At 45.9% G+C, this 12171-nt stretch overlaps 1 protein-coding gene and 1 long non-coding RNA gene across 3 annotated transcripts; both read right to left on the bottom strand.

The window, feature by feature from the left end:
* Nucleotides 1-166: 166 nt before the first annotated feature.
* On the bottom strand, nucleotides 167-8911 carry POLB (DNA polymerase beta). Of its 2 annotated transcripts, none has more exons than XM_065040768.1 (14): nucleotides 8701-8911; nucleotides 8562-8619; nucleotides 8424-8490; nucleotides 7896-7970; nucleotides 7347-7405; nucleotides 6294-6343; nucleotides 5819-5870; nucleotides 4176-4254; nucleotides 4022-4094; nucleotides 3470-3540; nucleotides 2636-2722; nucleotides 2092-2156; nucleotides 1418-1557; nucleotides 167-787 (listed from the first exon to the last, which is right to left on the bottom strand). In XM_065040768.1, exons 1-14 carry the CDS (start codon nucleotides 8759-8761, stop codon nucleotides 693-695), a joined length of 1032 nt encoding a protein of 343 aa, XP_064896840.1. In that variant the 5' UTR covers nucleotides 8762-8911; the 3' UTR covers nucleotides 167-692. The 2 variants fall into 2 exon arrangements, with proteins under 2 accessions (XP_064896840.1, XP_064896841.1); XM_065040769.1 differs by having other exon boundaries at nucleotides 4176-4230.
* A 377-nt stretch (nucleotides 8912-9288) lies between these two features.
* Nucleotides 9289-9925, bottom strand: LOC135576341 (uncharacterized). Its single transcript, XR_010467991.1, has 3 exons — nucleotides 9789-9925; nucleotides 9660-9711; nucleotides 9289-9568 (listed from the first exon to the last, which is right to left on the bottom strand). It is a non-coding gene; the product is annotated as an uncharacterized LOC135576341 (long non-coding RNA).
* Between the last annotated feature and the right edge of the window lie 2246 nt (nucleotides 9926-12171).

The following is a 12171-nucleotide window of genomic DNA, read 5'->3' as shown; positions in this document are numbered from 1 at the left end:
AGGACAGACAGATTGTGTATTTATATAGTTCAAGAAACAAACACACTGAACGAGCCCTTTTTCTTCCACCAGAATTCAGTTTGGAAACATGGTGAGCTTGTGTTACTGGTTCTTGATGCTCTTAAAATTACAGTTAAAAAAAATAAGCAGGATTATACATACATGATGGAATTCTCACTTTGTTTATTCCCGCTGATTACTGAAGAAAACACTGACTACATCAGCTATATACATTTTTACTATGAGGCATCAGAAGATTTCACATAGTTCCAGATTACCTTCTAGTCACTTTACAAACCACTGCATGCATTAGGGCTAGGGGACAATCTGAGAAAATAATTAAATTCCCAATAGGAGAAACGGATTAAAATAAAGGAATAAGCAAGAATATCAGTCTATAGTCTCCATTACTAAGACTGATCAACACTAATTATATAAAAACAAGTAAAAATGTAGTTGGTCTGCAGGCTTCAGTCAGATAAAAATAAGAAACAGTATTGCATCCATCTTTGTTTTATGATTCAAGTCAGTCTAAGTAGTCCCACAATACAGAAACCCCCATAGAGACAGCTAGAGGACCTAATAATTAATGTATCAGTTCAACACAGTGTTTTCATCAGCTTTAAGAAGGTGGGAGGGAGGGAGAGAGATCAAAAGGTGATCTTACAGGATTTAATCATCACTACACATTGTTATTCACTCCGGTCCTTTGGCTCTCGGTATTTCCACTGGATATAATCAAAGATGTCTTCCTCGGATTCGACTGGTAGGGCCTCCCCGGCCACTCCTGCAAGCAAATCACAGACACTGTTTGAAAGGTGGAATGTCTGTACAATCCTGAAATGCCAAATGCATTGCAAGATCAAGATAGAACTGCTGTAAGTAAAACAGACTTAAAAACCAAAACGCCTCCACAAACCTCTTCATACCGTGTTTAGGTACTAATTCTCATTAATAAGGTAATGAATTAACTTTGGGGCCATGTGGTTCTGCAGTTAAAGATATTTATATTTATATTTATATTTATATTTATATTTATATTTATATTTATATTTATATTTATATTCATATACATATATATATAGTCAGCACCCCTCCAAAACTAAACAACTGAAGGATGTATTTTGTTAGAAGAGTGGGAAACCACGTATGTGCTGTGCATGACACTGAGAAAGCAATCTTTAGGTCAGTAAGATTTGGAGCAGATGAGGACACTCCGTGCCACAGCCCTGCCCGTGTGCACGCAGGCCGCCTCTCCTGCCCTAACGGAGCCGACACCAACAGGGACACTGCGAAAAGCTTCATCCACCACGGTATTTATCAGAGGTGTTTCCAGTACATTGAGAAACCAATTTAAGGAGAAGATCATGCAAATATGTAACTACAAAGAATACTCTGTGCAAAGGCCCAGACTGACCGGTGACACCCAAGGGACGGATTGTGTACTCATTGATCGTGAAGCCCATTTCCAGTGCATGAGCTCTCATGTTCTTATTGAATATATCACTTCCTGTGAAATACAGTACACCACAGTAATACTGATCTTTGGGGACAAGCCTAGAATAGAAGTGGAAGAAAATTACGGATTTAGAACAAATATATAACAAAAAAGTTACAAGTCATTTGGAATTCAGCCAGACGCCATTCTAGGTTTACTTCGTATTTATGTGCACACATTCTGTCACTCTGTAAATTTTGTTTTCTCGCAGGCCAGATGCAAGAATTAAATGAATTGTGTATCAAAGAAAGGTTCGGCACATTCACCCTGACCCAGCAGTTACTGGTGTTCAGCATCTACACGGTTATGGTGCTTGCACTCCTTCCAAGAATTAATGTCAAAGTAGTATGATAAAGTAGGTCACATTTCTGAAACTGGATACAAAGTCATAATTTAAAATACAACCTCCTTGCTAATAACTGGTTGCAAATATGGGCAGCTGTACAGCGGCTTCCATACTGCAAAAGATTTGGAAACCTGGTCAATGCAATGTTCTGAACGTGGAACTAGAGATTTGAAAGGAGAACCTGATGCAAATGCCTACTGGGTGGCAGAGAGCTGAAGCGGGGGCATGGGGGGTTTATTTGGTGTACCGAATATCAATTCTCCTGTGTGGATAGGCTGTTCCATCTTCTTTATCTGGCAGCTGACAGACACCCTGTGAGAAAGTAAGGAAAGCAAGAAATTAAAAAACAAATTAACCAGATTTGAGATCAGTCTTCACCTCCTCACCCCTGAACAACCTGTAAACTACCTCAGTCACGCTGGAGAGCAAAGTTAAATTCCCGCTGAAGCAATTCAGTATTTCACCAGAACAGGCGGATGTCACAGTACTGTGAATCACTGTTTTACCCTGCTAAGAGGACCCTAGTTCAATGTAGTATATAACTGCTTCTGAAGTTCTTACTGCAGCAGGATCACAAGGCTTCGCATTTCCCATTCCTCTGTCCTAAATATTATCAGGCTCTTCAGGAGGCACAACCATCATCAGGTGAAGGAAAATGCAGACAGAGCTCTAGCTAATAGAAATTTAAAAAAATAGTGACCTTTTTTCTTGTATATATCTTGTCTATATCCTGGCCTCTGTCAGGAAAGGCAGCATCACCCCCCCCAGCATCACTACCAAAAGAGCCTTACCATGAATTTGGTGTCACCTTTAGACAGCATATCTGTGACAAAGTGGACTTTTTCCAGTTGTTCTACAACTTGGTGCAGAAGTCTTGACTGGGACGGGGACAACACAGAAGAAGAAATTATTTCACAAATTACAAGGATATCTTACCAATTTACCAGACAATGGCCCACATAAGTACAAGACATGACTACATGTATTACTGTACAGTAAATCAGACCCAGAGGGGAAAAAAAGATAACAATAATACCGAAGAAAAAGCTAAAAAAATTATAGTTGTGCAACATAAAAAAACCACCACTGAAATCTCCATATCAGATTGATTTCCTTGCAAGTGACAAAACTAGTTTCTTGGTTTAAGTCTTCAATGATAGAAGCAACACAAGAAATACAAACTGTCTTTAAGACTTCAGCAGAGTTAGTTCCAAAAGATTACAAGGGCAGCAGGATAGTTGCTTCTTGTCTAAAAGATTATGGCTACATAAAGAGATACTTACTCTGCCTTTAAGCCCTGCTCTATCCAGCTAGCTCTTACAATTCTACATTGTAAAAGCTCATAAATTCGAGGGGGTGGGAGGAATGTGTATGAAGAAGGACAGCAGGATGAGAGTAAGTACACTGAATAGTTCTGCAAGAGGAACAAACATAACACACGGACCTGAGAAGTGATTATAACTCCTCAAAATAAACATGGTGATTCAAGAGAAGAGTTTACTATTACGGTAGCAAAAAGATGCAAGAAGCTGCAATACAAGTCTGACAGTACATATCATCTGAATTGAAACACACCCTTGTGGAAGCAATGCACAGTACTGATCCACAGGAGCAAAGCAGCATACCTGTTTGGATGAGTCAGATGTGAAACTCGGATGGGTTATGAGAACATCCATATCACCGCTTGACTCTGCGCCTAGACAAGTGAGAAGCAAAGAAAAATCCCTCTGCGTCTGACAAAGCATCCCAACAGCGACCCCCCAGTCTCTTCTGCAAACGTGCTTTGCTGGTAGAAAAGTCACCATTCGAGATACTTGCGAAAAAAGGATCTTTAAGTCAGAGAGCCTTGTTCTTCCATCCAAAAGTTTATATCCCTGCATATCTCAGAAAATACCCAGTAATTTCTTGCTTTACTCTATAGCAATAAAGCACAAGTGGTGTTAATGTAAAAGCAAAGCAAACCATTAACATGCTACGATATATTGCTCTTTATGGGGGCAGGGTGGAGATGCAAGGATTGATGCAGGTGTTTGGTCACTGAAATAACCAGTGAAGACAATACTAGCAGGAACAAGCCAGGTTCCAGCATAGGCTTTCTCTCTAGAAGAACAACATATATAGTAATGAGTCTTACTTATTAGCCCAAAATACACATAACAAGATCACAGAGTACCAACCTCGTCTAAAACTGCCACAGACTGTAGCAATATAGTTTGGGTCCAGCTTCTCTACCTCTTTCAGCACAATTTCCTATGTAGAAAGGAAAGGTGTGTTTAGAGGTGTCATTTATTGGCCATCAGTGCCTCACATCTTCAATAAAGACATTCTCACCTGCATTTGCAGCATTTCTTCCCTTGGGATTCTTTTCTCAAAATCTTCAAAATATCTGCATATATAAAAATATAAGTGTCTGAAAGAGCAGCAAGGATATAATCTTAAAATTTTAGTCAATTGAATCTGTATCAGAGGAAATAATACAACATATTACTGTCACATCACAAAAACTTCCCCATTCTCACCAAACATCTCAGAAAACATCTTGCCAAGCAACAGTAAAAACTCACAATTGCAAGTTTGACAACGCTAAGAACATGGTTTCATTGTGTATTATCTTCCCACTGTATATGAAGAGCTGCGATGAGCCGAGAGCACCAAATAACCAGTTGCATTATATTTACATAGCCCTCTGAAAACACCAAAGGTTCCCGACAAAACTCAGTCCACCAGCAAGCAGGAGGAACAGGTCCCTCACACCCACATCAGTGGGGATCTATGTTGGAAAGAGCTAAATGGAAGCGCACAAGTCAAATACCACTCCCGATATATTTGCCTGCAGCTGTAAAAACCAGACTGCTGCTGGCTGTGGAGGAGGAGGCCAGGTGCAACCGGGAGGCACATCTTCACCCCACCACACCAGAACCCGACAGCGGGCACCGCAGCCTCAGAGCCACGCGTCCCCCACGCTCGTCACCCAACCATCCCCATCCCAAGCTCTGCAGACGGAGCTTCTGGATACAGGACGTCCCCACTGCCTCCCAGACCTGCAGCGGAGCTGAGGACACACAGACCACCATGGGGCACTGAAACCGTTCCTTCAGCACCCACTGGAGGTTCTGAAACTACATCTGGGCACAGTGCTGGAGGCAGACCCAAGGCAATGTGTGCACTGGCAACGTGGATAGGTGAGGTTGGTTTTCTCCTACTCAACAGTAAAAGGTTTTCCCTTGAATGCTCACATGTATAAAAGCAGGGATGCATGCTGGTTTTGGGGCTCAGATGAGCAGTGGGAAGGTGACAATCGTTGTGTAACCCTTCTTATTCACTGGCAAGCACTTGGTCCAGATCATATATTCCACATGTCTGCCACTGTTGTGGAAGTGCTAGAGCTGGCTCCACGCAGATCTAATTCAGATACAGGGCTTTATTTAGTTCACTTGCAGCTTCCTACAAACACAGCTCTAGTTCTTCCAGAACTAACGCACTGGGACAGACACTCAGTGAGCAGCATTCGAACCAGTAAGTACTGAGGGATGGACTCATTCTGTGTGGCATTCCCAAGTTCAGACACGTAAAGGTCTTACCTTGCCCACAGCACATAGTAAAAAATAGCCTGGGCCACTTCTACAGATTCCCAAGAATCATGATTGCAACCTTGCTGAAGTGATTCTCCATGAGCTAACTGAAAAAGTCATTTGAAATTTATTTCCTTATGGATGGAGACTCAGCCTACTGAATTTCAACCCCAATGAAACAAAAGCTCTGAGTAACTACTGAAAAACATGTAGAGCATTCAGAACAGAACCTTACTTGGCCCTCTGAAAACACCAAAGGTTCCCGACCAAACTCAGTCTACCAGCAAGCAGGAGGAACAGGTCCCTCACACCCACATCAGCGGGGATCTATGTTGTTGATCTGTCTCTGGTGTCTGAAGGAGTCACCAGAAAAGCCACGCACTTGCACCCAGGAAAGCTTACTTTAGCCCGATCCGCTGGTGATGGGTCAGCTTGTGCTCATTTCTTCTTAGATCTAGAAAATGAAGAAAAACAAAACACATTACTTGAGGACTAAAAATCTTACAGTAAGTTTCTACCAATGCAGAGATGATGCATTCAACGAATATGTAAAAGGCAAAAAGCAACCCCAAACAAAAAGGAAGAGATTTTAAACTGATTACTCAACAGCTGATGAGTACAAATGCACAGAGCACTTCCCGATAAAGATCTCAGTAGACCATTAGCCTCAAAGCCAAAATCCTTATTATTTTCCATGTAATTTGTAAGTACTTTGGATATGTGTGTGATGCCTTTAGCCTGTGCGCTAACTTTATCATCTTTTGCACCTTCCTGAAAGCCTACGGCATATCTACTGTCACAGAACCTTTGTGGAATAGGTAGCTTGCCAGAAAAAAAACAATCGGAACATGAAGTGAGGACCCAAAGTTACGCTTACCTTCTAAAGTCTTAATTCCTTCCTCGACAAACTTCCTAGCAGCAGCAGGACTGCAAAGGGAAAAGGCGATCTGCCATCAGGAACAGCAAGAATCTTACAAGGCTGTAAAGGACATTAGAATTCACTATAACCGCCTACGTTTTTCGAGGCCAAGACTGAAATTGCTTCTGATGCTCGCCCTCTTTTCAGCATCTGTATTTTCAGCTTGACCGTTAAGTTGGCAGCGGTGGCTATGCCAGACTTGGCCTGCACATTTTTTAGCATTGATACAACTACACAGTGATGTATAACTGAAAACAAACAAACAAAATCTCACCAAATAGGCAATATTTAGATAATGATACTGAATGCATGATAAGAGCTACTTTAACTGCAGTCAGTCTCTAAGCCAGCTTAAAGCAACCGCAACACAAGTGTGTCTTTGGACTAGCACTTAAAAAAAAAAACCCAACAAGGCTCCAGTTTGCAACCCACAGTACAGCAAAGCAGTCCCAGCTCCACTTGCCTTAAGAACAACACTCAAGAGAACGGCTGAACCTTTTTCCCCTTAAAGGGTTTGTCAGCTGATTAATCTGCATAACTCCGCAGGGAAAGAACGACGTTTCAACTGTGATATGGGCATTCAAATACTGTTATACCCAGATACCTATCCAGTATCTCAAGTTACTCTCAAATTTCTAAGAACAAGCAGTCTGGAAGCACAGTCCCCTCCTGGGGAACCACTCTTGAATTTTATGGTTGCAGCTCAACCACCCTTAAAGACTTTTAATCCACTTCCTCAATAAAACTGTTACAATAGAATGGTCCGATCTTGACCTGCCATTTACTTCCTTTCTTACCCTTCCCTGCATCTGTTGCTGGATTCCAGACCAAGAGAGGCAACTTCCTCTGTCCTGAGACAGGACAGCACCCAAACTTCTCCTTCTGCATCCCTTCCAGTTTCTCAAAGGCATTTTCAAGTTCCAGTATATCCTTAAACTTTGAGCACAATGGCCCCTCAGAATTACTCAAGAATGACTGCATTCCAAATAATTGAAAAAAAACCACCATTACCCAATGCCAGTAACTCGTGTCAGGAAATTGATAGATGCACTTGTATCATCTTGTCGAATCTGCAAAAACATGACAACACAAAACAAACTTTACTCCATTTGCAATAAACAAATCTTAAGATAAAACAGCTTAGTCAGACTCCGCTATGGAGACTCACTATAAATAAGTGCAAACCAGTACGCAGCGCAGTACTGTGCCTCACAATAACACCACGTGTGCCAAGCCCGAAAACTGCCCAACTGCCCACACTATGGTGCCCAGCACAGTTAAATCACAAAACTCTACAGCTTTCCAGAGTCAGAATTCCACTTGTCACAGAAGACAATCACGTGGTGATCGTATAACCTACAATATTTTCATAAGTAGACAGTTTTGAGGCTTTGGCTGAGCTTCTCGTTCCCAGCTTTCTACTCACTGTAGACTCCGTGTCTATCATTCTTAAGGGTGACACCAGTCTCTCCAGGGACTACAACAGAAATTGCACAAGCAAGCAGGGTACTTGTACTTGGCAAGTTACAAAGAAAAGCAGCACAACGGAAATAAACCCACCTTTTCCAATTTGCGTAGTTTTCCAGTGGATAAGAACTCATCTATCTTCTCAGCTATTTTAGCACCTACTCCATCCTAAGTATTGTGGAGGAATACAAGTTAACTTCAAGATTACTTAAAGCCATGATATCTATAAAAAAAGGAAAGCTCCCTAGAATTTAGTACACTTAAACCATGATAAAATATTGGACCATAAGGGAGCACAAGAATTCAAAGGAACACAAGGAGCATAAACACTGTAATTCAAGGGCTATATTAAAAATTGCCACAAAGCAGCAATTTTGAACAAAGCTTTGACTGTTACCGCTTGAGTTCCCCAAATTTAGTGACACGGTAACAGACTGAAGGAGAAATCTCCCACGACAGCATCCTTTTACAGACACAAACTCAGCTGGGGTCCCCAGTTGCAGCCACGAACCCCCACCAGCAGCCGCCCGTTCCTGACCCGGCCACCGCCGAGAGGAGCCGGACCAGGCGGCGCCGGCCCCGCGATGTCCCCGCTCCGGGAGCGCGGCCACAGGCACCTACCAGCTTCTTGGCTTCGGCCCCGCTCCGTATCTTGCTCGGGTACCGGGAAATAACCGAGGCGGCTTTCCTGCGGAACAGCGCCGGTCAGCACCCAGCGCGGCTCGCGCGGCGGCGGGAGGGGGAAGCGGGAGGGCGTACCTGTACGCGTTGTACTTGTGAATGGCACGGTTCACGTTGCGCTCGTAATTGGCCAGCTCTGCGGGGAGAACCGCGATCAGCGGGGAGAACCGCGACCAGCGCAGCCGGCCCGCCCCCACGGCCCACCCCCACGGCCCACCCGTGAGGAAGTCGGTGATGCCCTCGTTGGGGCTCTCCTGCGGAGCCTTCCGCTTGCTCATGGCCGGCGCGGAGCTCCAGCGCAGCCCCAGGACAGAGATCGCAGGACGCCGCTTCCGGCGGTGACGTAACAGAGCACGGCCGGCGTCATTGAGCGTGCCCTGCGCGCGCAGTTCCCCACTCGGGGCTCCGCAGATGGGGCGGGGCGTGCGCGGCGCCTGAGCCCCGACAGCCCCGCCCCCCCCGTTTTGCGCTGTATTTTAAGGAAACCTGTCAGGTTCCTCTTCAGCGCCTGCAGGAGCACGAGAAAGCACGCGCTCGCTAAGCCACGCCGGCACACGGCGCCGCGGGGCAAACGCCGAGTCCGTCCGCGACACCCACCTCCTGCTGAGCTCCAGGGCGGTCCGGTCGGCGTGTCCTGCCGCTGGCGCGGTCACAAACCCTCAGCGCTGGTGACGCCTACGACGGCGAGAAGCAAAAAAAACCGTGGCGCCGGGAACGAGTCCCCGGCCCCACGCTCCTCCTCGCCCCTAGCCCGGCTCACCGCAAATGCTCCTCCCGGTCCAGAGGGCCCACAAAGCGCCTGCAAAGCGAGAAGGAAAAGATGAAGCGAGAGACCGGGCAATACCGGGCTCCTCAACGCCCACCGCCGCCTCACCTTCTCGGCTGCCGGCCGGCGTGCGGCTTCGCCCCTGCCGGCCCGTCTGCGGCACCCGCAAAACCAGAGGCACGCGCTCGGATGCCGCCCGAAAACACAGCCTGCCCGCAGACGGTCCCAGCTCGCCCTCCCTTACCTGGGCCGCTCGCCCACCCGGCCGCCCTTGCTTTTGACTGCCACGCCGCGGACCGCCGAGACGCTCAGCTGCCGCCTGTAAAACACCACCAAAGGACGCTCGGACCCGCGCCAGCAACACGGGACCTGAAACGAGCTGCCGCTTCGGCCCAGCACTCCGTGCTCACCTGGCCCGAGGAGCTGAGCTGCCGACAGCCCGCTTTCCTCTTCGCTTCGCACCTAGGAAACAGAGAAACGACCGAGCTTAGCTAGAGCCACACGGCACAGCTCCCCTCTGGCACCACCCACCGACCCACCTGCTTACGGCGCACAGCTCGCCTCCTCCGTTGCCTCTTCCATGCACCCCTAGAGCTCCGTCCACCCACCCCTGACTCCACGCCTCCGGGCAGAGCAGCTCCGAGCCAAGCGCTCACGTGCACAGACAGACGCACCTCAGAACATGATAGACAACACATCAACAGCACCAAAAACGCTCTACAACAAGAACGACTCCAAACCAGAGACGGCATCGATCAAAAGAACCTGCAGGGAGGCAGCGGTGAGCCGAGGAAGTCTCTACTGCAACCCCAGAAAAAAATAAGAGCTGACAATCTGCACAACTTTTAACAATACCTTGGGCCTCACTTTCGGACAATGAAAATTGCCGCTGTAAGACCTGCGCAGACTGATGGAGGAAACTATGAGAGCGTACTGCTTGCCCAAACTTATCTATTGGAGGTGGAACCCAGGCAGGAGATACAAGAAAATCAGTTTGGCAGTTTTCTTCAGCTAAATCGCCTTGAATTGTCAGATGACTACGGATATGTGTTATGAAGTATCGGTGTTGTCTCTCTTCAACCAACAACCATAATGGCTTGAACAAAGACATGAGTTGTGCATCCTGAACCTCTTTGAGCAATGATCTTTCAATGCGAGCTACCACACCTACCACATACAAAGAATCACAAACAATATTCACTGGGCTATGAGCAAATCTGATAAACACTTCTATTACAGCCCTGAGTTCCAAATGCTGAGTTGATCCTTTCAGGTCAGTTAGAATCACATCATGCCATTTTCCATCTGTTTTCCATGTAATTGCTGCTTTCTGCATTTTACCCCCTGCATCAGTAAACACTGTGGGTCCTTTAACAGGAAATTCTGAGAGAAAAGGGGGACCCTCCTCCATTGATCCCATATTCAAAACTGACATTAACTTGTGTGGAGGGGAAACTGTCTTAATTAAAGCTTGAGAATCTAATAACGCAATCTGAAAAGGTAAGGAGTTCTGCAAAGCCCGTTATAAATACTCTGGAATGAGGGGAACAATGATATATGCAGGCTCACCCCCTGAAATTTCAACTATTCTCTACCTACCTTTCATTGTAAGCTGAGCAAAGACCTCAACCCGGGTTGTAATGGTACATTTGAGTTGAAAAGGCAAAACCACCCACTCTAAGATCTTTAACGGCTCCTTACCAGTTGTCCATTGCATTATGAGAGCAAAAGGATAGTTAGTATTGTTTACAATTAGTAGTCCGATTACATAATCTGGGTTCCACCTATGGCTGAAAGCTTTTACAAGTTTGAACATAATCTTTTTCAGAGCAGCTTCCGCCTCAGCAGTAAGCGTTCTAGGAGACCTAACGTCACTATCCCCTTTTAGCAGTTTTACAATTGGAGCTAAATCCTCATTAGTGATCCCACAAAGGGTCTGGACCCAATTCAGATCACCCACTAGTTTCTGCACATCATTTAGGGATCGAATGACAGGCCGACATACTATTTTATGAGGTTTCACTGTGGACTGAGAAATTTCCCAACCAAGATATTTCCATGCTGGTTGAATTTGTACCTTTTCTGGAGCAATTTGTAGTCCTCTATGCTGCAATGTATCAGATACTTCATTTATCAACAAATCAGTTGAAAAAGTTTCCCCAGCTATTAAGATGTCATCCATGTAGTGGTAAATCACTAACTCAGGATGAGATTTTTCTGATTGATTGCAAGGCCCAAGCTACATAAATTTGACACATAGTTGGGGAATTTTTCATTCCCTGTGGCAAAACTACCCATTCATACCTTTTTGCAGGTTCAGCCTTATTTACAGAATGTATGGAAAATGAAAAGAATAAAGAAAAGAAATAAAGTAAATTAACGGCACAAGGAAGGCAGATTAAACGTGATGCTCCAGTTGCTGGAAGCTGTGCTGTTGCTAGGAGAGTTGCCGTCATGCATTGCAAAGGGCCTCAAAAGGGAAACGCTGATCAGGAAACTGGCAATAAATTGGCAGGCGCCGCTGTAAAACCAGCCACCGAAAGGACAGAGACCGGTACGGAAGCCGCGTCTCTGAGCCCAGGTGGCTGTGTCCTCCAACCAACGTCAGGAAGCTGAGAGCTTAGTTTGTATTTAACTAATGAGTAAGAGATGTGTTGTCAGTGAGAAACTAAACGATTTTAACTAACCTCATCAAATGGAAGTCAAGAATGCGGCTTAGCAGCGCTGCTGACTCTGCCGTCCCGTTTCCTTCCCCGTTTCAGCCGGCGAGGCGGCCGGAGGACCCGCTCTGTGCGGCCGCGGGACCCGCGGAGTCGAGGGCTCTGTCGGCGCGCCCCGGGGGTTTCTCTGGAGAGACTCCTCGTCTCGGTCGCATCGCCGCGGGGACGGACGAGGACCTCTGGCGAGGGGTCTTTCTGCGCT

This window comes from Columba livia, chromosome 25, assembly GCF_036013475.1.
Source record: "Columba livia isolate bColLiv1 breed racing homer chromosome 25, bColLiv1.pat.W.v2, whole genome shotgun sequence".
Classification (NCBI taxonomy): domain Eukaryota; kingdom Metazoa; phylum Chordata; class Aves; order Columbiformes; family Columbidae; genus Columba; species Columba livia.
The sequence above is the reverse complement of the archived record's forward strand: the minus strand, read 5'-3'. Positions and strand labels throughout refer to the sequence as shown.